At 30.7% G+C, this 27,093-nt stretch overlaps 1 protein-coding gene and 1 pseudogene across 1 annotated transcript; both read right to left on the bottom strand.

Moving 5' to 3' along the window:
• Nucleotides 1-15,290: 15,290 nt before the first annotated feature.
• LOC107876867 lies at nucleotides 15,291-17,480 on the bottom strand (annotated as a pseudogene).
• A 3,818-nt stretch (nucleotides 17,481-21,298) lies between these two features.
• LOC107878499 (glycerol-3-phosphate acyltransferase 1) lies at nucleotides 21,299-25,286 on the bottom strand. Its single transcript, XM_016725516.2, has 3 exons — nucleotides 24,479-25,286; nucleotides 22,206-22,677; nucleotides 21,299-21,908 (listed from the first exon to the last, which is right to left on the bottom strand). Exons 1-3 carry the CDS (start codon nucleotides 25,229-25,231, stop codon nucleotides 21,499-21,501), a joined length of 1,635 nt encoding a protein of 544 aa, XP_016581002.1. The 5' UTR covers nucleotides 25,232-25,286; the 3' UTR covers nucleotides 21,299-21,498.
• Nucleotides 25,287-27,093: the final 1,807 nt, after the last annotated feature.

Genomic DNA, 27,093 nt, shown 5'->3' with positions numbered 1-27,093 from the left:
AAAGACAGAAGCAGTGCAGAGATTTGCATTTTTATAGGTTTGACTAATTACTATAGGAATTTTTTGTATGATTTCTCTAAAATTATAGCTCTATTGACCAAGTTAACACAGAAAAATATAAAGTTCCAGTGAATGGAAGAGTGTGAGCAGAGCTTCTAGAAACTCAAAACATGTTTGACCACCGCACCAGTATTAGCCTTACCATCAGGTTTTTGGAGGATTCAAGGTATCTTGTGATGCTTCGAGGGTTGGATTTGGATGTGTTCTCATGTAAAATGACCATGTTATAGCTTATGCTTTGAGACAATTAAAGAAGCACGAGCTGAATTATCCTACCTATGATTTGGAGATGGCCGCTGTGGTTTTTACTCTTAAGATTTGGAGGCATTATTTATACAGTGAAACTTGTGAGATTTATAGAGCTTAAAATATATTTTTTAGCAAAGAGATCTAAATCTTTGACATCATCGATGGATGGAATTACTCAAGGATTATGATTGTGCTATCTTATATCATCCTCGAAAAGCTAATGTTGTCACTGATGCTTTAAGTAGGAAATCTATGGGTAGTTTAGAACATATAGCTCTTGGAAAGAGGCAACTAGCGAAAGATGTATAGAAACTTGAAGGAAAAGGTGTCAGTTTTGGTGTTGGAAAGTCAGGGGTGTTGTTGGCTTACATTCAAGCTAAATCTTCTTTGGTAGAAGTGCATAAAGACCACTCAATTTGAGGATGTGCAATTGTGTAAATATCGAGATGAGGTCCTAGCTGGTTAAAATAAGACGATGAGTGTTGATTGTGATGGTATTCTTTGACTGGATAATCGATTATGTGTACCAGCTGCAGATGGGTTAAGACAAGCTATTCTTGAGGAATCTCACAACTTCAGATATACCATTCACCCTAGTTCCACTAAGATGTATCATGGACTGAAGCAGTTGTACTAGTAGGAAGGTATGAAGAAAGACGTTGCTAACTTTGATTCTAGTTACTTGACTTGTCAACAGGTTAAATCAGAGCATCAACGACCAATAGGGTTATTGTAAGAGATCATGATTCCAGATTGGAAATTGGAAAAAGTTACCATGGATTTTGTTATCGGGCTACCACGAACCATTAAAGGTCATGATTCTATGGGTAATTGTAGACCGACTTACTAAGTCAGCCCACTTTCTGCCAGTAAAACAACATATAGTAGAGTGAAATATGCTCAGTTATTTATGAATAAAATTGTTCGACTTCATGGATTTTCGCTGTCCATCATTTCTAACAGAGGATCACAATTCACTTTACGCTTTTGAAGATCTTTCCAAGAAGCAATGGGTACTCGAGTAGATCTTAGTACTGCATTTCATCCACAGACATGTGGCAATCTAAGTGTACTGTGAAAATCTTAAATAATATGTTGAGAGCTTGCATTATTGACTTTGGAGGTAGTTGGGATGCTTTCTTACCCTTAGTTGAATTCACTTACTTTGAAGGTAGTTGGGATGCTTTCTTACCCTTAGCTGAATTCACTTACAATAATAGTTTTTAGTCAATCATTTAGATGGCTCCATATGAAGCCTTGTATGGCAGGCGATGTCGTTCTTCTATCGGATGATTTGAAGTTGAAGAGGCTAAAGTTTTAGGACAAGACTTGGTACAGGATGCTATGGACAAGTTCTAATTGATTAGACAGAGGTTACTCATAGCTCAAAGTAGACAAAAGTCTTATACAGACAAGAGGAGAAGAGATTTGGTGTTCTCAGTTGGGGATAAGGTTTTTCTACGAGTCTCTCCTAAGAAGGGTGTGATACGATTCGAAAAAAGAGGTAAATTGAGCTCGATGTATGTAGGACCTTATGAGATACTTGAGTGTATAGGAGGAGTGGCGTATCGTGTGGCCCTCCCTCCTGACATGTCTTTCATCTATCCAGTATTTCATGTCTCTATGCTAAGAAAGTGTATATCAGATTTTTCTCGCATGCTCGAAGCACCGACCTTGCAACTTGATGAGAACTTAACCTATGAGGAAGAACCAGTGGCTATCATTAATTGACAACTAAGAAGGTTACGGTCAAAAGAGTTTGTGTCCGTGAAAGTCTTATGAAAGAACCATACCATTGAAGAAGCTACGTAGGAGTCAGAAAAAGATATGAGACTTAAGTACCCTCACTTGTTTCAGTTTTCAGGTATGCACTTGTTTTGAAATTTGGGGATCGAATTTCTTAAGGTGAGGAGAATGTAATATCCCATATCATATTTCTTTTATATAATGAGTATTTGTTAAATTAAAAGAAAGGAAAGGGAAAAAAAAAGATGTGGGCTGTCTATAATACCCAAACCAATAGGAAATAGGAAAAGAGAAAATGGGCTAAAGCCATTTTAATAAGATGAAGGAAAAATAATGGGCTTAGCCCATTTGCATGCCTTTCATATTTTAAAAGGGATTAGGAGAATTTTTTTTTTTTATAAAATCTAAGGTTAGGGGAAAGGTATTTGCTGCGAACAACACTTTCAACCAAAAGAAAAAAAAGGTTTTTTGCCCATTAACGTGCAAGAAAGAAATTCAAAGGGAGTAACTAGGCAGTAGCAGTTCTGCCAAGTTCTCGTACGAAGTAGAAAACAAAAAAATTAAGTCTTTTGTTCAGTGGAAAAAAAGAAAAGGCTTAAGGATTTGATTGGAAAATTCTTTCGAGTTTAAGGTAAATTCGTTCCTACATATTTACTGTGATTTTTAGTACTGATAATTTATTTTGGGTATTGAAATTTAGTTGCTAAAGACAAGAATTGTGGACAATAAGGGTTGTATTAGATACAAGTTCGATGATTTGAAAATATCATGAAACTCTGAGGATTGGGTAGTTTAATTTTATCATGGAATTAGCTTAAACAAGAAAATTAACCCGATATTGATATAACGTGACTATAGATTTGATCAAAGAAAGTGATACAAATTGTTTGAGGTGACAAGTTTGATATTCCGTCACGTGTACAGTGAGTAGTAATCTTCCCAAGATTTGTATTTCTTAAATTGCATATTTATACATATTTTTGATAAAAACAAGAGTTATTGAATGGTTTGAAAATTTGCATGTGGGACAAGTTCTTTAATAGATATGATATTGAAAATAAGTATCTTGACATGAGTTTTATTCAAGTTTACATGTACTATAATTTGCTATACACTTTAAATGTTATGTATTATTCTAAAAAAAGGCTTTCATATGAATATCTATTGTTTACAAAGAAAGTATAAATGGGAGTAGACCTTGATTTGAATCCCGTAGCTAATGGCGGGATCGTTAGACCTGGTGCACCTTATATTTACTGATGACTATTATAGCCCTCGCTAGTGGGAAGGTAGAACTAGCATTCTGTTACTGATCTCCCTCGAGTAGGGAACTACTGATATGATATTTGACTCCTTTATGAGGGGTCCATTGTCATGAGCTATTCTTGATGAAGAATGTCATACTGATTACATGATTTATTCTTGGGAACCTCCCAATTATATAATATTTGATATGATTTAATGTTTATTGAGTTTATTACTAAACTATTGGTTCACTTGGTTTACATGAAACAATGATACTATTTATTGTTAATGTTTTCTGAAAGAGCATTTATTTCATGATGTTTTCTGACTTGTCTCCACTAAAATGGTTGTGGTTAAGTGTTATTACTCACTGAGCTAGCGTCTCACTCCTCGCTATTATTTTTACAGAGAACGCAGGTGACGGTGAGGATTTTGTTAGCTAGAGGATTCGAGTGGTGTATTCCTGGTGAGCCCCGCATTTGTTCGCGTGGGCAAAGCTTATTTATTTTGATGTTCGTCTTCTTAAAAACTTTTAGAGTTGCTTCATAGGCATGTCTTTAGAGTTTTGAGTATTCTTTCATTATTTGGATTTGCGGTGTATTTGACTTCCTCTTAATTTTGGAGATGGATTTCGTATTGATATTGGTGGTATTAGTGCATTGTTGGTGATTTTGGGTGGATTTTGTTGGTATTTGGTGTATTGGTTTTGATGTTGGGATGTTGTGTTGTGGATTTGAGATAGAAATTTTTTTTGTTAGGATCAAAAATAAGGGAAACTCTATCCGATTTTCTGTAGAATTCTGAAGAGGCTTGCTTTGGAGTCCTAAACTCCTTAAAGTTGGTCATGATCCTATTCTCGGTTGTGAAAGCTAACCCATGCAGGTATCAAGCAAATATAATTAATTCATATACTTGTTTGTATATAAATACAAATTATAAATTGTATATATTCATGACTAAACTATTCAAATACAAATAATGAATTTATTTGAAATATATAGTATGATACAAATAAATATAAAGTATGAAAAATATATAAAATATAAAATACAATGACAACAAAAAACATGAAAAAAAATATATAAAAAAAATGACAAAAATGACGAAAGAAGAAAGAAAAAGAAAAAAAAAAAAAAAAAAAAAAGAATGCAAAAAAAAAACAAAAAAAGAGAAAAATAGATGAAAAAGACGAGAAAGAAAAAAAGGAAAAAAATTATAAGAAACAAGTAAAAAATAAAAAGAAAAAACAAAAATGAAAAAGAAAAAAATTAAATTAAAGAAAAAAAAAAGAAAAGAAAAAAAAACTGAAATTTTAAGCATGGGCGAGTGTCTTTGTGTTTAAATGGATACCCATATTTTATCCATTTTATCCGTATTTGTATGAGTTTTCAAAATGAGTTCATGTCCATATTTACCCATTTTGAAATATGAGTGATCCAACTCAATTATATGGGTTAAATGGATCATTCCATAAATATGGGCTGAAATTGTCGCCCCTAGGCTCAACTAGCTCAAAAGATCTCACACCATTAAGAGATCTCTACACCTTAAATGTAACTTGGTCTTTTCAGCTATCAATGTGGGATTTTTGCTTATACATCCAACACTTTTTTTGGGTTTTGTTTAGTGTTGGTCTCAAGTTATATTATCCGTGCTCCAAATGTCAAAGTCTTAGATGTGTGAATGGGTATTTTAATCCAATGTCAATTGTGGAAAGGATAAATTGGTCCCTCGTTACAGTTTTGAACAAGTCTCACCTCTTAAGCTAACTTATGGATTGAGTTACAAAATATGCAATGTGTATTTTCTTTTTACAATAAGTTACATAAATCCCTTCCCTAGTGAAAATAATTACTTAAAATCTCGACTGCCTTTCTCTCTCCCGAAATTGAGAAATATACTTATACATTAGGTCACCCCTCATACATTGCTCGAATGTATGAGAAAACTGATTAATCTATATTTATGGAAAGAGAAATCTAATACTATCTTTCTCTTCCTTAATTAACATCATTAATTATCTATCATTATGTGGTGTATGATTAAATATAGTAACTGAAATTTAAATTTCAAAAAATTCTAAAACATCATGGTAAATTTTCTTTTTTGTTGAATTATGCTTTGAAAAATGAAAAGATCATCAACTGCTTTCTTAAATTCTCAAAAATATCAATATGAACATCCCCATATTGTTGTGTCATTCGGATATTTGGGAGTCGAACATTGTTTATCAATCCTGTAAAAGTGACGCAATTGTTATTTTGAAAAGTATAACCTTCTTGAAATTGATTGCTACAATCGTGATAGAATTGAATATTGACGAAGTTCGTAAAAAAATTGAAGTAAAATACATTGTTGAAGGTAATTCTTCTCCAATTATTATAACGAATGACAATGGAGTGAGGGTTTACATGGAGTTGAAGAAATAATTTTTGGGATTTGTCAATATGGTGTTTCATGCCCTGAAAAAATAAAAGTAGACTCAAATTAAGAGAGAAAAAGATAGCAGCAAATTGATACGTGTTAGAGAAAACATTATACAATAGTTGCACATATATATGAGCACATTATACATTTAAAAAATAATCTGCAGTAATGTATAATGTCATACTATACATTTAAGTATTAACATTAAACATGTAAACTTCTGTATCCTTATCAGAAGGTATAATGTAACCTTATATAATAGTAGTACTTTCTAATTGTACAATACCAAATAATACATAAAATGCCTCTTAAATGTAATAAGAACTTCTTAATGTATAACATAATGAAATATATAGCAGAAGAATTATATTATACATTAGTCTTCCAAAATAACTAATGATATAATAACTTATACATTAAAATATAATCTTCCAAAATATATAATATCATGCTATACATATAAAATATTCACCTTATACATTAATTATCTACAAGTTTATAATAATTTTAAAGAAAAATTAATGTTATTGTAATATTACATTGGCTACACGATAATAAGGAAAAAGAATGATTCAGTTTCCTTTATTACGTGAATTGAAAGTGTACATCAATTGTGTTTTGAATATTCAAGTGTTATTGTAACATTGCATTAGTTTGATTGTAGGCATAAATAAAGAAGCACATATATGGAGCAAAAGTCAGTGCACTAAAATAGGAGCAAAATATAGTATTTTGATATGTATGAGGGGGATGAAAGAGAAAGAGTGAATTTAAGGGATTTAAGTAATTACTTTGGAATTTTTGTAATTTATTTTCCAATATGAAATTTTATGTAATAAGGTAAATTTAACTTGTGTGTATATGTAATTTTTCCTTTTTTATTTTTACCTCCCTCCCTCTTCTCTCTTCAAACTTTTGCATCGACTTCTTGGACTGAACTTTATGAAGAGGTTAATGGACTTTACCTAACGTAAAACAAAGCCCAACATGAACAGATAAGGCCTCTTATAGAAACTGCCGAAGCCCAGGACCAGAAGAAGAGCAAGCCCATTATCTGGTGGATGGCCACAGCCCACATATAGCAGTTCATTTGAGTGGGCCGGACAGGATCCCACAATCTCATATGACGACTATTTATTCATAAAAAATGAATTAGTGTCCTTGCATGAAGTAAAGTTAGTAAACCTTCCCTTTAAACAAGAATTATCTATTTTGACAAGATACGAAATTTAAAAAAATAAAGATGATTTTGGAATTTTTTTGTCTTAAACTAAATTTATTTCAAATGTAGAAAAATGTTCTTTAATCTTGAGATCTTAAACATGACACATAGAAAGTTAAAATTAAAGTGCTATCAAAAAAAAAAAAAGATCATTATTTTTGAAACAGACTAAAACAAAAAGTAGGTCATTCTTGTTGAAAAATTCATTTCTAATTAACATTTGATTAACAGTTTGTAATATTATTACTTCATCCGTTCAATTTTGGGTGTGTTTGGCTCAAGTTTTTGTTGGATAACTAGTTCATCTTAATGTTGACCACCCTCCTTTTATTAGCTCAGTTGGTTAGAGCGTATGGGCTCATAATGCGAATGTCATATTCACGAGATAGGAATAATGTTTGCGTAGACATTATTCTATCCTCGAGATCCTATTCGTGAGATTACAGTGGTTGTTAGTCTAAAGCTACAAAGATCTGAAATCTTGAGCAATTTTCAGCCTGTATGTGAAACTAATTATTTTAGCACATGCCAAGAATGATAGAGACACATACCATCAATTTTCTACATGTGAAAATCCTCAATATCCTGTCAATCGTCTTCTTCATCTACCTAAATTTCCACAGATTCTTACGTTAGAATATTTAAGTCAATGTACGTAATGGCTTCATAAAACCTAAACGTAATATAGCCATGTGCACCGAATGGGTTATGGGTCTATATTTGATGATTATATTTATATTAATTGATCAATAGTTTGAGTGGACTTGGAAAATGATAAGAGTAAAATATGAAAAATTATTTTAATATGATGATAAGTAAAAATGAACGGAGTGAATATTGCTTTTCACCCTCCTCCAAAACAAATAGTTTAAATATTGGTTGTTTACTGATTTATTGAGACGTATATATGTAGGCAATGGACTTTTCATCGTCGATGAACTGTCAGATGGCTCTTGTCCATCTTGCACATGCATCCTTTTTTTTCAATCCTTCCATTCCAATAAGCTTTATTTTTTTTTTGCTCCATTGATAATTCGAATTTCTAATTTTAGAATAAAGGTAGAAGGTATTTACCATCTGAACAATTTTAATTACATTTTTATGTTTGATTTTCATTGGGAATTTTTAATGAAATGCGTCTCTTAATTAAGTTCGGAAATTAAATTGTGATGTCAAATTAAGTATGATGTCAAATCTGTAGGCTACAGCTTGTCGATAGATTTGCGAAGGTTAGGGGTGGCAAAATAAGTAACATCTAATTCGACCAAATAATATGGATTGGATAATTGACCATTTAAAAATAAATTTCAATTCTGAAGAACCCGAAAAACAAAAAAAAGTTCCACTTCTTTTTTATGAAATTGATTTTTTTCCTCTTTCTAAAAATATCATTTCATACACAAGAGAAGAAAGCTACTAGCAGAGGGCGGAGAAAGCTTGATCGCTTGTCTTATTTATCCTTTTCTTACCACAAGAAAGCCGCTCCCTAGCTTCTAAAGGGGGCCGTCAGGTTCTTCTCATTATCACTGACAATCCAACCAAGATACTATATATTGAAACTTACCTGCTATCCAGGTCTGTTATTAAGATAGATAGGACGAAAATCGGAGTGGTTGAGAATCAAGCAAGAGCATTAAGAACTCAATGATAGCATCTTTGCAAGTCTTATCGGACTAGAAGATATTATTTATTAAAAATTTGGATATTCTGATGAATAATATAGAGATTCATCATATTGATATTTAGCATTACCTAATAACACAAGAGGGATGAATTGGTGGTTATGCCTGATTATTGTCTAAGTAATGGACCAGGGTTAGGGTTACTTTTACGTTTCTTAAGACTACTTTGCAATATGTAAAGAAAGACTAGTAAAGTACTAACAAATAGCATATTACTTTTTCATGGAAAGCATTCGACTCACAATAATGAATGTCCCAAATTTCACTAAAACAGTAAGTCCCAACAGAATTCAAAGTTACAAGAAATATAACCTAGCTAGAATTAACTGTAATCTCTCTTACAACACCCTACACTAATTGTTGCATCCTCTTCAAGTTATCCTTTAACTTGGAGTTGAAATATCTTTATGGTTTTACCTAAATAATGCTTCTAAGAAAGCTGAAATAGGTACAACTCGATTACAATCCTAATACAAGATATCTAGACTTGAAAATTGTAATAATAATATGAAACTGTAACATCTTAATTCACTAAACATAGCCTACTTAAATTCCATGTTTATGCATTTGGTCCAACCCACTTATTTAACCCAAATTACTTTGACAAACATCAAAATGTATTAAGTACAACATATGCATATTATCACTATTCATTTGTCTACTTGTTATTTTTTTCACGTATTCTAGCCTTTTGGGAATCTAAACTTATTGTGGCACTTGTGCTTTCACATGACCAACATACAACTTAATTAACTTACCATATTTATCAAATCGATCTTCACCCTTATAAAGTAACTAGTTTAGGGGTACGCGCTCCGTGCGTATACCTCAGATTAATTTAATAAAATCACGTCGATATTATAAATTAAAGAAAATAAGTCATGCTTAGTAAATAAATTGATGATTCTATTAAATAAGAAAAACATTTGAATAGAAAATTAATATATTTCTATAAAATCATATAAAAACATTAAAAATTATTTTAAACTAAATTAAGAATAACTACGAAGGCTATAGAACGACAAAAAATAAAAAAATAAAATAAACTTTCCGGATATGACATATATGGTGCAATTCATATGTTGTTCGAAAGTGTTAAGTACAACAAATTAATATTTTAACTATTATAAGTTAAAATAATATACTATGAAAAGAATTTATCTAAAGTATTCCTATTAGACACTTTCAATTTTGAAAAATTATTTTTCTTCTTATTTTCACGCAGCTATTAAAAATGAACACTTTATTATGTCTTTTAATATTTTAATGAATGTATTATTATGGATATTCGTATATCCTTAATGTATAATATTTATACACTAATTATATATTAAGTATACATCATTTATATAGAGTATCAATTGTTCATTAATAAGTAATGCATAATACAGATTTATAACTAATGTATAAGAACATCAATATCAAATAATATACTATAATGTATAATAATTGTAAATCTATATTAGAAAAACTCACTTTTAGAATTACAAATCATGTTTTCCTTATATACTTTTCATCTATAATTTTTTTTAAAAAAATAAATCAGAAGTCAAAAAATATTTCTAGAGCTTAAGGCTAGACCGACGAAATATATAACAATTGCCCGATCTTTTTGTTCTTTTTCCTTAGTTTTAGTTTTGAAATCTTAAATATTAAGTTTTCTACTATAGTTCAAATAAAAAAGATTTAAGTACATTTTAATCAATTTTGAAGTACTAAATATTAGGAGTTCTTACATCTTACAAAAAAATTATTGAAACAACAACAACAACAACAACAATAACAAATCCAGGATATAGTGTACGCAGTTCATACCACTACCTCTGATTTTTATAGACTACAGCTTTCGACAACAACATGATTGTTTCATTCAATTTTTGAATACGAAAAATTATTAAAAGAAAAAATTTATTATCAATCGTCGATTATGTATAATTGTTGAAAGTTCTCTATTCAATATAATCACCAAGTTGCTCACCCCATTGATCTTCTAAGTTGCCAATAATATTAAAAGGACCATTAGTAAATTAATTAAAAAAAAGGCAATTTAAAAACTAACCTCAACAGATTTTATGGTTTTGTTGATATACGATCTTTGTGTTTGAGTTTGTATATGCATAAAGTCTCAAATTAGGTTTTACGACTCACGAGTAATTCTAAACATAGCTCTTAGGGTTGAATTAGAATGATACCTAAAAGTAAATAATGAGCCAATACGAAAGAAAAAAGAAGATATTCAGACTATTTTCGCACTATGAAATATAATCTTGAGAACATGTAATTGTTATCAAATAATCTTGACGATATATCAATATTTTAGAGTCACAAAGATGTACAAGAGTTTCTCATAAGATGAAAATCAATGCTTAAATCATATTGAGAGAGAAGAATAAAAGATCAAAAAAAGAAAATAATATAAAATAAAAATTTAAACTTTACGAACCTCATGATCAAAAATGCGTACTATCGATAATTTTGATATTTTGATATGACGCCACTAAAATATTAATCAACTCCTTGACAATTGAGAGAGACTACACAAGTACATAACAAGGAAGAGAAAAAGAAACAGAGTAATTGCAAAATATAAAAAATAATATGAAACTCTATATACCCTGTACAAATTTCATTCAACATGATAATTCCCTACCACTCTGATGAAAGCAAGGACTCAAAATTATGCAAATATACCACATAAATAATTTCATCAGGTTTTAGTTTATGAGATGGTGTACGTGAAAAAGTTTTGGACGTCATTCAATCCAAAACGAAGTCTCCAACCAAAGTTTCCATTGCTACAATTTAAAACTATTTCTTCTAGGCAAGCCGTCAGAGGAGAATCAATGGGGTTTTTTTGATCCTTTATGGGAGAAATCATACATGTAAATTTATATATTATTGACTTTGATTTAGACTCCGCCATACTTTCCTTAAATAGTAGTTGATTTGAACTCAATAATAATTTTCCTTATTTAACAATATTTTCTAGTTTTTTTTAGTTTTAAAATCTTAAATATTAAATATAAATATAATAATTTGATCAGAATACGGGTAAAAAGATTATTTTATCTATTGCAGATTATTTTAACGAAGAGCAAAAAGTTCAAATCACTTTTCTAAGAGTCTTCACACTTTTAATATATTATATAAATTATAAAATTTTGACTAATTATGTATTTTCGTTGGATGTACCGGGAGCTAATTATGTATCTCAATAAATTCAAAATAAAAGAAAAATATCGGGAGCTAATTATGTGTCTTTACAAAGAAAAAATATATCTTTGTTAGATGTATTATGTATCTCAACAGACCCAAAATCGAAAAAGAAAAGGATCGGGAGCTAATTATGTAATTTTATAAAGAAAAAAAAATATTTTTAATGGATATATTGGAAGCTAATTATGTATCTCGACATATCCAAAATTAAAAAATTTCATAATTATGCAAAATGTCAAAATGTTCTATAATTTAATTCGAAACTGTCAGAATTTTTTACCCTAAGTATAAACTACAATATTTTATCCATGTCTGTTTAAGCCTTTTTCAATCCAAACAGATAGCATCATAGGACAGTCTTCCATAGACTGAATAACTTAATAATACTCAATTTTGTTTTTTTGGAGCAAATATGAGTCGGGCAAGATGTACTGTGTGGCTGTGTAGATCACATTTATTAATACAACTAACAAAAATTTCAAAGAGATAAATACAAGTCAGGAAAATCAGACTACTCGATAATTATTTAGGGCTTAAGCTTGTAAATATTTTATTATTTTGTCCGTAACATAAATGCATATAATTAATATTTTTGTTTCAAGGACATGTAATTAATTATCAATCGTACTGAAGTAGATATATGTTGTTACTTTTAAGTTTTTGGTACATGCCCATTTTAATGGGTAATTGGTGAATTAGAGTACTGGTTGATCATTTAGTTCCTTTACCTATTATTCAACTAACATATATTGAAAGTTAGACAAACAAGTAATTAGCCAGTTTCTCTATCACCAGCTAAAGAAGATAACTTTTTTTTCCTCGTATATTGGTCATGTCTAATTCTACATCTCACGTTGAAATATAGTACGATCGTAGCAATAATAGATCCAATAAAGATTTGTATCGCTCTTGCGAAAAATATGTACGTGTCCATGTGTCAAAAAGTGTGTGGATTTGTGAATTTCCTAGAACAATCTCAAAACAAAGAGTGGGTGTGCAATTAATTCTAAAACTATTTTACTGAGTTTTGAAATCTAATCGAATACCTGAAATGCAAGAAAATTATATATCCTTTTTAAGTTATTATAAAAGAGATGGGTTGTAATCTAAGTATGTAATATCTGTTTCATTAATATAAGTATCTTGCTTACATACATAGGATTGATGTGATTGTGATCCATTCATTTGAAAACTACTTATTAGAACTTTTCAATTCTAGCAAGATAATTCCCACAAGTTCTTCCAAACTAAAGAAAAAGAAATGCAACTGACAAACTCAAGTAGGAATCTCTTTATTTCTAGTTGGATTATTCCATTAATCAAGAATAACAAGCATACTCAATTCATTGCTATTAATAAAGAATAACAAGAATAACGGGGTGCAAAAATATGTCAAAAACACCCCCACATTCAGCTACGTAGACACATAGATATAGTGGGTGACTCCAGAAGCTTCCCCTTGGATGTCTTCTCTTCCTTGGCTAATTGGGTGGCTGCATGTTTGAGCTACATTACATTGCTTCACCAACGTGGGTTGGGTTGTGGTGTAGTGATGGGACTACTCAACCCTTAATCAGAGGTCTCGGGTTCAAGCCCTGGGTATGAAGAAAATCTTGTTGGGAGCACCACGCGTCCCCAAAATGAGCTCTACAATGTGCAATCCAAATTAGTCGAGACTCCAATGCAGATACTAGACATCAGGTGGAAAACCTAAAAAAAATAAAAATGCATTACATTGTTTCTATACACAAATTTTTTCGTTTTCTTTTTTGGCTGCTTTTTCTTCTAATGTTCGTCTTCATGTATAATTTTCTCAAGCATGTAAAGTCGTTCTACTCATTAAACTTTTCAAAAGCTTCCAAAATATGAGATTATATCATTTAAATCATTATAAGGTCATTAATCGTACAAATAATGAAACATGAATTTATCATTAAAATTAGACAATAGTTGGCAAAAATGACTACTTATCATCTATGCATGTTCCTAATTTCTTTCACGTTTTTGCATCTATGCATGGCCTATATGGTACCATAATTTCTTAACAACTACTATGCTGACCCTATCTCTTTTAATACGATTAGATTATTATCAAGACTGATAACTATCATTCATATATATACAATTAATGTGAACAGTAAACACCATGACAGAGGCACATACGTACATTCAAATTAAATAATTATCATTCTGCTTTAGGGTACCTAATACTAATTAACTTACAACTTATCTGAGCTTTTAGCCATTGTGTTAGGCTTGAAAATATGCATTAAAAATGGTTTTACACCTTTGGTAATTTTTACAGATTTCACAGAGGTAATTCGTATAATTAAAGGAGGTCACACCCCTTGTTATGATCCTATCTTTTGTTAATATATGTCACTTCTGATCGTTCCTCCCATGATTAAAAAAAATTAAAGGTCTCCGACTTATGATTTTTAATTAATTTGGCTTATAAACACTACGAATAATTACCAAAGATATAAATAATTGAAAAATATTTATAATATGTTTAACCCTCTTATAAATATAGCTAAAGACCTCATAATTTCTCTTCTCATCACAAGGTCTTATAACATAAATATTTCACATTACTTCCGATAGATCCTTGTTATTTTTTGAACTGCATGAAAGAATGATCATGTTTTAATTATAATACAATAAAGTTTGTTGATTATTGTTTTATAAAGTAAATTGCACAGTATGAGATAATAATTTTAAAAATTTTGTGATTCTTTTATTGTTTGAAAGTTTGGATGTTAGAATTGATATGCATCTCATAATAACTTTTATATTATTATATTATTTATGAGTTTTGTTTTCTATAAGTTTCTTAAATCGTTTTTATTTTTACTCTCTAAATTATTTTTTATAATTCTTGTATTGTCGTTTTATTTTACTATAAATTAAAAAAAGTATAAATTCATAGGGCTTATGTCTGGAGAGTTACGTTTCTCCCATGCTAAGTAAAACGCTCTGTCTCACGTTTCCTCGTCATTTAAAACACAGCTCGGAGATATTTCTTTTTTAGTATATGCCAACCCTATTTTCTTTCTATACTAGGGGTGATGTCCGTGTCAGCACGGGCCCAAGATTAATTATGTTTTGAGTATTTTAAAGTTAAAATATTTGCAAAATTAGGTAAATACATTTGCAAATGAGCCAATATACATTTGATAAGGTAAATAGATTTGATAAGGTAGATAAGGTAAATACATTTGCTAAGGAGTCAAGTATTACAAGATAGACGTGTATATTTGTTTAAATAATAACAAAATTCGATACATTGTGTTGAAGCTTGACCGATGTGCAATCTTAGTAGTAGTGATCTGCGAATACAAGGTTGAGACCTATTACATTAGGTAGAGGTGAGAAATTCACATTCACAACAATATAATTGAGTTTGAGTAGCTTGAAATGTTGTATTATCAAAATGATTCTTTTTAACTATTGGTGTAGTCGCTTTTAACACAGGCACAGATCTTACTATTATTTACCTGGGAATAGAACATGAAGGTACAGGGAATGTTCAAGCAAAGCTCTTAGCATATCAATCTTGTATCAACCATGCATGGTATAGGGCAAACCTTAGAGAAGAAAAATAAGTCTCGAGTGAAATAGATAGCATCAGATTGTCGAGCTTAATATCTTTTTGAGTATGAAATGGCTAAAGCAACTAAAGCAAAAATGGATAACAGATGTAAGTATAAATACAGTTTATCTAGTCAAAAGGTGTTGCAGAAAATGGATGGATGGAGTACCAAACAACCAGATTAAGATGATATAGAAGATACAAACAGATAGTACAAGCACATGTAGCACCAAGTACAATAGAGAAGATCAAACTCACATTTATTCAAATCAAATAGATAAGTTTCTTGTTAGTTACGTGAAATTTACCAAGAATAAGCAAATACACGAAAGCAAACAATTTTTTTAGCATTTCAAATGCATTACTTTGTCATCTAGTAGCATTTTGTATGTTCATGTCAAGTTAACAAATACAAAACTTTGTCAGACTACTAAGCAACAGTCATTTCAGCTTTTAATTTACATCAATTTTGCAGCCCCGTAATTCTTCTATAGTTTGAAACATAAGCACTGATGAATCATTCAATTCTCTCTTCAAGAAAATATGGTAGTAAGGTGTATTTTAAAACATTGGATCTTACCATGTATTGGTGCTTGGCTGAAACGTAACCCCAGGTGTTTCCTGAAACCATAATCTCCTTACAAGCCGGTCCTCCTGACACAGAAATAGGTGTCTCGCCAGCTAGCCCTTCAACAACCTTAGGAATGTTGTCTGGACCTTCCTTCCTAAGTTGAGAAGTTTGATTCCATCCCCATGATACAACACTTGTTACATCTCCTGTTGGTTCTGATGAGGGATCGTTGCAAACTACTACAGAATGCCCTGAACTCGAAGGTATCAATGGGTTGCATTTTCAAGTTTTTTTTCGCACTTCCTAACTGGCCATACACATTGCTTCCGCCACTAAACAGTGTCCCATCATGTAAAATAAGAAGATAAAAACGACCATCAATACGCATTCATGCACATTACAAGTACCTAGACATTAGTAAATGTGACTTGCAGCAAAGGGCAAGAGAGTGATCAAGTCCGCAAGTTACATCTGCAGTTTTTAACTCATCTAGCTCCTCAATTAAACCAGACTCCCATATTATAGGCATATCCTTTTCCTTCTCAATAACTTCCATGACCGACTTCTCAGCAATTTCAGTTGCAAAAGATTCTCCTCTTGATCTTAGTTTAGTACTATTTGATTCCAGTGGAGATATCTCCAACTCTCTTCCTATTTTACCGATTCTACCATCTGCATAGTATCTCCAGCCAAACAAATTTCATTCTTAGCTAGTGCAAGAGCATACCCCCAACCCAATGAGACCTGTTATTTGTCAACACCAAATGAATTGACAACTACACTTGGAGAAAGAAAGAAAATTCTAAACAGTTCAACACTATTCACCATCTATTAACTTGGTTATTATTAAAGCACATCATATCTTAGTTTAGTACTATTTGATTCCAGTGGAGATATCTCCAACTCTCTTTCTATTTTGCCGATTCTACCATCTGCATAGTATCTCCAGCCAAACAAATTTCATTCTTAGCTAGTGCAAGAGCATACCCCCAACCCAATGAGACCTGTTATTTGTCAACACCAAATGAATTGACAACTACACTTGGAGAAAAAAGAAAATTTTAAACAGTTCAACACTATTCACCATCTATTAACTTGGTTATTATTAAAGCACATCGTATCATTATGTATTCTCAGCTAAATTTCTTCTTCCTGTTTCTATGACAAGTAAAACTTAATTCTACCTTAAGCATGATTGGATAACCACCTTAACAATCTCTTCTCCAGAAAGTATTTCAATTTTGGAAGGTACTGTAGCGTTGGTGATTCCTTTGCCAAGACCAAGTAGCCACGCTTAGAACATCCCTAAACCCATAGAGATCCATTATCTGCTATGGCGGCAAAAATAACATCTGATGCAAATGAGGCTTGAACTCTCACTTTATTCAGTTCTTGTACTTCTTTTGGTTCATTCCACGTTTCTCTGAACAAGCTTGGCAAAAAAGATTTCCATGATAGTAATTCAAACATGAAATAATTCCCACCCAACCTTAAGTAAAAGAAGAAAAGCAAGCCAGGATGAAAAAAAGGAAGTCAGAGAAAACACATGAAATTCACTGTAAAACAGAAGTAAGCAATAAAAGAAAAGGTCGCTTCATCTAAATACCTAACATATGAGAAGAAGAGGTTTAGTTTCCTACCATAACAGAGTTGACAACTAATTCTAGGACCTTTATAATCCACAGATAACAAAAGAGCATAGACAAACAAATATAGAAAAATCAGGATATCACAATGTTAGCAAAAGTTGAGTCTGGCAGCTTGTGAATTCTGAAATCTCTTAACAAAAGTAGGTCTGAAATTTTTTTATGACCTGAAAAGTGCTTTTTCTTTTTGCTACGTTTTACAGAGAACGAAGAAGAGATAATCAAGCGGCCATGAAAGATGTGGAGAATTTTAAAAAAAAATAAATTACGGTCTGCAATACTGACACTTGGACTCTAACAACATTCAGCTCTTTAGTCTTTACACTTTGCATGACTACATGAGTTATGTAACTATCAAAAAAAATCTATGAAGGAAAACAGAGAATAATAACAACGACATCTACCGTCAGAGTTGGGACTTGGATTGTTTCTCCCATAATTGCCTGCAGCAAAGTATTCATCAAAATTTAATCATATTACATGCTAAACACACACAATTTTTATTTCTCAAAAAAGCAACTTAACAGTTGTTGTGCAGGCATTAATAGTTACACAATTTGATGATTCAATTAATAGCACCAAGAATACCAAATGAAAAAGAAGCAGAATGAAATTTGATTGAAAAATAAAATCACTCGATTGAAGCAGAAAAATCAAGATCTCAATTGAAGGCCTATTTTTTTTCTTTGTGGACAATAAGTTAAATCTTATGCGACTCTACCATTTCTATTGAATGGTCACTAATTAGTGGAAAGAAAGAGTCCAAATTGCAAACATAAAATTTAGTGTCCGGGTTTCAATTTAGGAAGTGAATATGATACATTAACCAGTATACATATTCATTCCTAAAACAAACCCAACAAATAAAATAATTCAGAAAATATCAATACCGCAACACGATAAATCACAACATCAGAATTAAAGAACCAGCAACCAGGTGATCAAATCAAGTTTACTATACAAAAAACTTATCAAAATCTCCTAACAGAATCTACGAATTCAAATCAGGCAAATCCTCTGGCTCCCACTTGTACACGTCAATCTCGACGATTGCATGAAGATAAATCCCCGTGACGACAGATCTTCTTCTCCTAGTAGTATAGAACAAGTTATTTCTATTCGTTTATGCAATCTAAAATTAGGTTTTCGGGAAAACACAATTTTTTTTCAAACACTCAAAAACTTGGTGTTGATAATCCATCAAAAGATTCATCTTCTTGAAATCCACAAAATAACCTGAACACCCACTTCAAAAATCAATATAATTTTTCCTTAACCTAAGAATTTGATTTAAAAAAACTCCAACTTAGAACACAGAGAAGAGACGGAGGAGTTAAATAAACTTTCATTCTTCATTTTGTCATCTCCTTCAGTTAATTATTTAAACTTTTTGATGTCCAGCAGCAAAACCCTTATTCCCCTCACCATAAAATTGAACCAATTCAGTGGAGAATTTTTAATTATTTACATACAATTATTGAAAATTTTATCAGATAAAAATTGAATGAATGAAGGAGAATGTAATATGTGTCAGCTAATTAGAGCTTAAGCATACACATGGAAGCACCTTAGCACGTGGAATTCTGCATCTGTGTTTAAGTGGCTTAGTTCAAAATATTGCAATGATCAAAATACCCTATCTTTAAAAATTTTTACATCAAGCACCCAGGTCGAAACCAATGCTTCTATATATTAAAAATAAAAATATTTTGTATATATATGTGCATCGCTTATTAGGAACCACAATTTTTTCAAAAATTCACAAAGATGCATGATGACCCTATTTCTTTTAATGACACGTTTTCATAAAAGCAGCCCAGTACGATCACATTAATAGCATGAGTTATAACAATCATTCAAAATTTAAAATTAATGTGAAATGGTAAAGACACTGGACAAAGCCACTTTCATAATAAATAACGATAGTTCTGATTTATGGTATCCAAGAATTGGTGGGTTAAGATTGGTTTTTAAGAATAGCAAATGAGATTGAATTGTTACTTTTAGTGACACGTACTCCTAAATCCTAATACAACTAACAATTTGTTTGAACTTTTTAGTCATTAGGAAGGGCTTGAAAATTTAACGATAAATTGGATTTACAACATTGATGCATACCCTCTACAGATTCCACATAGGTAATTCGTATATATGTCGATGCTGTTTGAATTAAACAACTTAAAAGTAATTTACAAGCATTAAATACGGAAAATTATTTTTTAGCGTTGTAAATATTTTACAAATAAACAGTTATATGTTGGGGTAAATTCTTGAAACTGATAATAACTGTTTGATGTGTTCAGTGAAAATAAAGCTGGAGGTCACATGTTTAACTTTTGGTTGATTTGGCTTATAAGCATATAAATTTTAAAACTATTGCAAACAAACGTAGTGAAAAATGTAACAATTGTTTCAAAATATAAAATTTGTAATTTTCAACGTTGGAATGTTACGTATAGCTTTATTCAACTTACATTTAATTAGGCTTATATGATTTGTGTTTGCGGCATCTCTAATTATTCGGTTAGCGGATAATCCAATCATTATTAATTCAGCAGCTTTCAATTTCATGGGGTGATATCGATTTTTGAACCATAATTAATGTAGTAACCACGTATTAGATAATTGTGGAGTTAGTTTACAAATCAATCACCAATTGCCCATCACACTCTAACTCTTATTCTTAACAAATAGAACTACATATCAAGAAGGTTGGTAGCCCAAATAAATGCTCACAGCCTTATTAAAATATGAAAAAGAATTTAGAAACAGTGATAGTTTAAGGCTAATTATTCAAACTATCGTTATGATTGGTATATATGTCGCTATATATCAGTGATACAATAATAGATATATGGAACGAATTGTTTTATTAGAGTGAATTTATGTATCATTGATACAGAGTGAATTTCAAAAAACTGTTACATCACTTATATATTGATATAGAGTGAATCTCAAAAAATGTTCAAGTACCACTGATACTGTGATACAACATGAAGTTCAGAAACGATGGCTATGTTTGATAATTTGTTAAAACTGTCGCAAGGTTTTGACTATATAGTGTATAAGTTTGATTAGATAATTATTCCTTAAAATAAGTGATGTTTAGGTCAAATTAAATTGGTCCAAATGTATGTGGGATCATAGTTGTTCTTCCTTCCAAATATATATACCCTTATAATACAAACTTTGTATCTCATAAAAATAAGAAAAAGAAAAAAGAGTTTGAAAAGATAACAAGGAAACTTTTGGAGCTATAAAGAGAATAAGTTATGACAGTTAAATAACTTTTATACCTAATACCATTAAATTGGATATTTTTTTTTTTCCTAATGAATATGATAATACTATTGTAAACACCATTTATTTGGAGTCGAAAAAAATAAAATGTGAAAAGTCGTACTTCTGCAATCCCTCGGTTTTAGACCACAAGAATCAGTGTACCAAATTGCATTTACTTGTGGAAGATGAGAAATGTCAGTTGCCCTCCGTCTGTCGAAAATGATCTTTTTATTTTATAAAAATTAGAGTGAAATTTATGTACATATCTTCTCCAGACTCTGTTTATGAAACTACACTGAATAGGCTGTTGTTTTTATTGATCCAATTTAAATATCATAATAAAAAGGTTGCATATAAGTATTCGAAAAAAGAAAAGAATATTATTGCTCCATTAATTAAATAAGTGAACACGAAGAGGAAATAATTACATACATACCTTGAAGGATAATAAACATATACTCACCTTTATATTATGTGCTAAAATAAGGTGAAAATAACAAAGGAGGAGAAAATTAAAGTTAAAAAAAAAAAAAAAAAACTAATCCTATAAATAATTAAAATTAATTAGGGGTATTTATTCTTGAATTTTGATCTTCAACTACCCCTTCATTACCAGCAAGCATTAAATACTTGTCCCTTCTTGTAAGATTAGTGCATTCAAATCCCAATGCAGCACCTAATTGTTTTTGTATGTAATTAGCCACTTCATGACTTGATTTTCCACCAGCACAAGTTAATTCTTTTGGTAATTTCCCAAGAATTTCAACATTGTAACAAGGTCTTGGGTTCATCAAGAAGAAAATTGGGTCCAAACATTTAAGCCCACTAGCTGTTGTTCCATAGAACATGTTTACATTTGTGTTCATAGCCACTGGTACAATCTCATCGGCTAATTCTGCAAATAGTGAACTGAATCTCAATAGATATGGCTCCCTGCATGTTGTTCCTTCTGGACATACCACTAAGTCACCTTTGTAAGAAAATAGAAATTGGTATTAGCTACGAAATTCGTTAATCTATTGCAAAATAGCTCGTACAGGTCTTTTTTATAATTCATTGCTAATCCGTCATTAGATAGGATTAGCGACAGACGTTTCTATACATAGAAATATGATAAGTACCATAAAAAAAAAAAAATATGTCTAGTAGTGGAGGGTGGATCAAACACCCTTCTTAAAAACTATTTTTCGTAACGTTTAACGAAATTTCTAGCTTAGCGACTCAAGTTTGATCACATAGAATGGAACATAGGAGTATTTGACATTACCTTCACTAAGCAATTTTTGCATGGCTTCCCCATCTTTCTTTCTTGATCTTGTCAATCTGACAGTTTTGATAGGAGCAAGAATTTCAGACATTTTGCTTAAGCTATATGTGACTGCAGTCAAAGATTTTCCCAAAGAAGTACAAAGAAACACAGGATCCAAAAGGGTCCTATGAGAGCAAACATACAAAACTCCTTGTCCATTTTCTAATCTTGGAGGGTCAGTACCCTTAACTCTAAGCCTTATACCACTCAATTTGCCCAACAAAATGGCTAGTTTGTAAGGCAAACATATGCCAATGAAGATTCTGAAAATGGCTAGTGGAATTCCAATTGGTAGCCACATGAACATGACTAATGTTGCAAGAGGTGTAGGTAGAAATGCTAGCCTTCCATCATGAAAAACTAATGGCTTTGGATATTTCTCCCTTGGCAATATTGATATAGTATCCTCTTTGTTCACCACATAAGCTTCCTGTTCAAATTAAATTGCCTGTTAGTTTAAAAAGAAAAAAGAAAGAATACTATATACATCATTGTTTTTTTCATATCAGAAGCGGAGCGAGGATTTCAATTTTATGAGTTCTGTATTTTAAAATGGAGACTTAATTTAAGACATAATAACCTAAATACATTTAATAATATTGTTAATAGAAATACAAGCAGACCGATGATTTCAATTTTATGAGTTCTATTTTTTAAAACAATGACTTAATTTAAGAGATAATAACCGAAATACATTTAATAATATTGTTAATAGAAATACAATATCTGTGCAAAATCTTACTAGATTCGACTGAATATCTAGGCTTCTACCTCCGACCCCACATATATAAATAATTTGACTCTCGCACCTTTTGTGTAATTTTTGAATATGCATATCCTATTTTTAAATATTTTTAAATTTTCTATTTGAATTTCTATAAAAAAATTAAATAATTTAACTCTCGTACTTAAAATATTGACATATAAAATAGGAAAGAGAAAGTATTAGAGTGATAAACAAGGACTTGTCACGTGACAATAATGATAGTAATGTTTTGATGTTTACAAAGTTGTGTAACTATAAATGTTGATGAATTTCATTGCATTTTTGCTTAAACTATAAATGTTGATGAATTTCATTGCATTTTTGCTTAATGAAATACTCAAATCACTAAATGCAACAATGATCAATATGCCTTGAAAGGGTCAAGTCACTACAGTACTAAATAAACATCTGAAGAATAGTGGGACCAAACTTAGTTGAAGGTCTTATTCACTAGCATAAATTTTCTTAAATAACCTGGCCAAGAAAACAACTGTGAGAGACTTCTTGTATGAAATGTGAGCTGGATGAAATTCATACTTCCTATGTTTCATTCAGTATTGTCGGTATTTGATTGGACACATAATTGAAAGAAATTAAAAGAGATATCCGTACATATCTATAAGAGCGGAGAAACAGTGTGGGCTATGAATACGATTGAATTCAATAACTTTGATTTAAATTAAGTAGTCATATTAACTTTAAAAGTTCATTAAATATGTACATATTATTCATTTAGAACCTAGAAATTTAAAAATTTAGAATTCAAAATTCATGAGTTTTAAATATTGATTGTGCCTCGACTTGCCTATAGAGACGAAGCTACAATGTTGTATAGGAGTTGGGAGGGATCTAATAACTTTGCTTAGAGCTTGTATTTCTATAAAAAATTACATCAAATTTGTACAAATTTTTAAGTGTGAACTCATTAACTAAAATGAATCATGAATTCGACTTCAGGTTTAGAACTCACAAACTTTAACCCACTCATTTCAAAATAAAAAGTAAAAAGAGACAAAATAAAGGCCTGCTGCATGGCTCCAGGTGATTTATCCAAACGACCTTTAATGAAAAATTATATTATTTTTATATGATTAAAAATATTTTTTATGCATATATAGTAGATTTTGAACTCCTTTGACTAGTTTATTTATATACTTCTAAACCCCTCAAAAAAAATTCCTGGCTCCACTAATGACCAAAGGATTTGAACCAATGAACAACAGGGCAACAAAGCTTAAAAGATTTCCTTTTTGCCATCGTACCAGCAATATACTTTGTTAATGAATTTCTAAGTCATATTTGTTATATTGAATTTTTTCAATATAAATATAATATCCATGCAAAAGTAAGTGAATTCTCGAAAACCCCACAACTACTCTAAATCCACCCTTGCATATCATTATATTTCTGTAAAGCAAAAAATGAGAATTTTAAAGTTAAAAAATAGAGAACACAAAGAGCATACCTTGCAAAGGGAGATAAATAAATGATCATGAAGACTTGATGAATTTCCAATACCAATCTCTGGTTGCTTTTCACCAACAAATTCCTTCAATGCTCTATGCTTAATTAATATCCCAGAAGATGACACAAATCCACTAAAATATTTCCCAACAATATGCAATTCTGTCCCTTTAACACAATCAACACTCAAATACTCCTTCAAAAAACCTTCCACCATAACTCTAGGCACACTAGTAAATACCATTCTTGACCCTACTGACTTCATCACTTCATACACATGAACATTCAAATTTTCAAGAAAAAACTTAGGTAAAACAGCTCTACCAACACACTCAACATCCTTAATTTTCATCCCACAGAAAGTTATAAACACCATAACTCTCAATTTAGCTTCAAAATCAAGAACCAATAAAAATGGACTTGATAAAAGTAACAACATGGCTCTTATTATACTGCCACCTTCAAAAGCAATTAACATGAAATATGGGAAAAAAGATTTAGATCTAAGTAATGTGCCTTGAATGTCACATGCAATTGTTTCTGATTTTCTTGAATGTAAATTACATTTGGAGACATTAGGGTATAGTTGAATTTGATGGGGTGATCTAAATGATGAATTCTTGAAAAAATAGCCAGAATTTTTAACTTTCATTGCTGCTTTGTAACATGAGTTTGCTAGTAGTTTGTACACAAACCATTCTGCTAGCCTTAGGAAAATCATTGGAAAAACCATATTTTTCATTGGAAGAGTCATAGATAATTGAAATATTATGGAGAGGAAATAGAGAGAGAAAAGTTGAAAATGGTTGATGAAAAATGGAACTAAGGAAGAGGGAATTTATAGGAAAAATATTGAAGGGGTGAAATGGAAAGGTTGACTCTTGCATTTAATTGCCGCCCAAATTAAAAACATTTGTTTCTTTCTTTGTTCTTTCGTTTTTTTTTTAATTCTTTATATTTTTATAGTATTTTGTGATAATTTTTTTATTAATAAAAATTTTAAAAAGAAATAGTTGGCTTTGTACTTAGGTAATCTGATTTTTTTTCGTTTTTTTGGTTAGCAACATTTGGTAGGTTAGAGTGTTGGTGACCGTCTACCTAGTTTCTGTTTTTGTTTGAAAATATTTTAAGAGGGCTTTTTGCTTCTTTTTGAAAAACAGGACTTCACACTTGTCACTCCACCCTAATCACGCTTGCTTTTTACATTAAACTATATTAGTTTATGATAATTAGTTACGATAAAATTAAAATGAGTAGTAGTATTAACTAAAATTATATTGGAGTCGGATCTGATGTGGGCCCATAGGAAGGCCAACAATTGTGAGGTGAAAATACCTTCGGTCCATGAATGTGCACATACCGAATTAAAACTTTAGTAAAAGAGTAGTTGAATCGATATGTGAAGGAGTGATGAATGAAATGTCCCACGTCAATAAAAGAATGAAATTATGGGCTTTCTATAAGGTTTGGACAATCCTTTGATCTTAGATCTAATTTAATGTGATATCAAAGTCACTAGAAAGAATGAGCGGATTCCGGACGTAATGGGATATTACCGAGAATAATCCCATGCATGCCGGATTGGGAAGATAACCTTGAGCTCCTTTTAAGGCTTAGGCAATTTTATTTTCTTGAAGCTAGCTTTTGACATGTGGATCGTGTCTGTACTAATATTCAACATACTAATTAGACCACAAATCGATTTTAATAATATTAAATTTTGATCCATAAATTTCAATAGTTTAAGAAATCAATAATAGCATAAAAATTGAGTTATTGATCTCCTATGAGATTACTTACAGATATGCTACATGATAATGTAAAAAAAAATTAATTTAACAATACACATATAACTTAAATTCTTAAGATTCATTTGATGTGAGGTATAAGATATAATATCTCGATACTAAATGTAGAATTATTTTATTTTATATTTAATTAGAGATATAACTTAGTCTTTAAAATTATTTATCTCATTATTTATATTATAATAATAAAATAAATTATTTCATATATATTATAAATAAATAATTAATTTTAAAATAATTAATTTTGAGATAATTTTTTTTCAACTAAACGATTCCTCATAATTGGAGTGAAGTAAACACCGAGTAACATTTCCTTTTTCGTGTCCACCTTTTTTGTTTGACTTTTCTTTTCATAAAATATGAGTATGCTAGGTCATATGTTGAAGTGTGTGCACATGCACTTGGCTACCTCTTTTGGGGTCCTACAAGTACCAATGTTTGCAGATAAACATAAATAGAAAAGACCATCATCAATGCTCCTTTCGAGTTGAATGAATCCATAAAATAACTAGCAGGAAACTTTCTTGATCAATCCTGTTAGATGATCTATAATCAATTGTTGACCATTTTGAACTCTTTTTCTTCACTTAAAAGAAGACGCGTCTATTAATATATCGACATAGATTAGCTTTAAATTTTATTTAGATATTCAAATGATAAAGTGTATCAATTTAATATTTAAGTATATAATAAAGTATTTTTATATTTATTTTAACTAAACACCTAAACACATGATAAGGTATCTCTATTAAATTTTTATTCAAATTTTAAAAAAAATATTTGCCTATATATTCTCAAGTGCATATTA

This window comes from Capsicum annuum, chromosome 7 (assembly GCF_002878395.1).
Source record: "Capsicum annuum cultivar UCD-10X-F1 chromosome 7, UCD10Xv1.1, whole genome shotgun sequence".
Classification (NCBI taxonomy): Eukaryota; Viridiplantae; Streptophyta; class Magnoliopsida; order Solanales; family Solanaceae; genus Capsicum; species Capsicum annuum.
The sequence above is the reverse complement of the archived record's forward strand: the minus strand, read 5'-3'. Positions and strand labels throughout refer to the sequence as shown.

Coding starts and splice junctions, on each gene's coding strand:
- LOC107878499 (XM_016725516.2), bottom strand. CDS start 25,231: ATGACTCTTCCAATGAAAAATATGGTTTTTCCAATGATTTTCCTAAGG. Junction 22,678..24,478: donor TATTTATCTCCCTTTGCAAG/GTATGCTCTTTG, acceptor TAATTTGAACAG/GAAGCTTATGTGGTGAACAA. Junction 21,909..22,205: donor GCAAAAATTGCTTAGTGAAG/GTAATGTCAAAT, acceptor TTTCTTACAAAG/GTGACTTAGTGGTATGTCCA.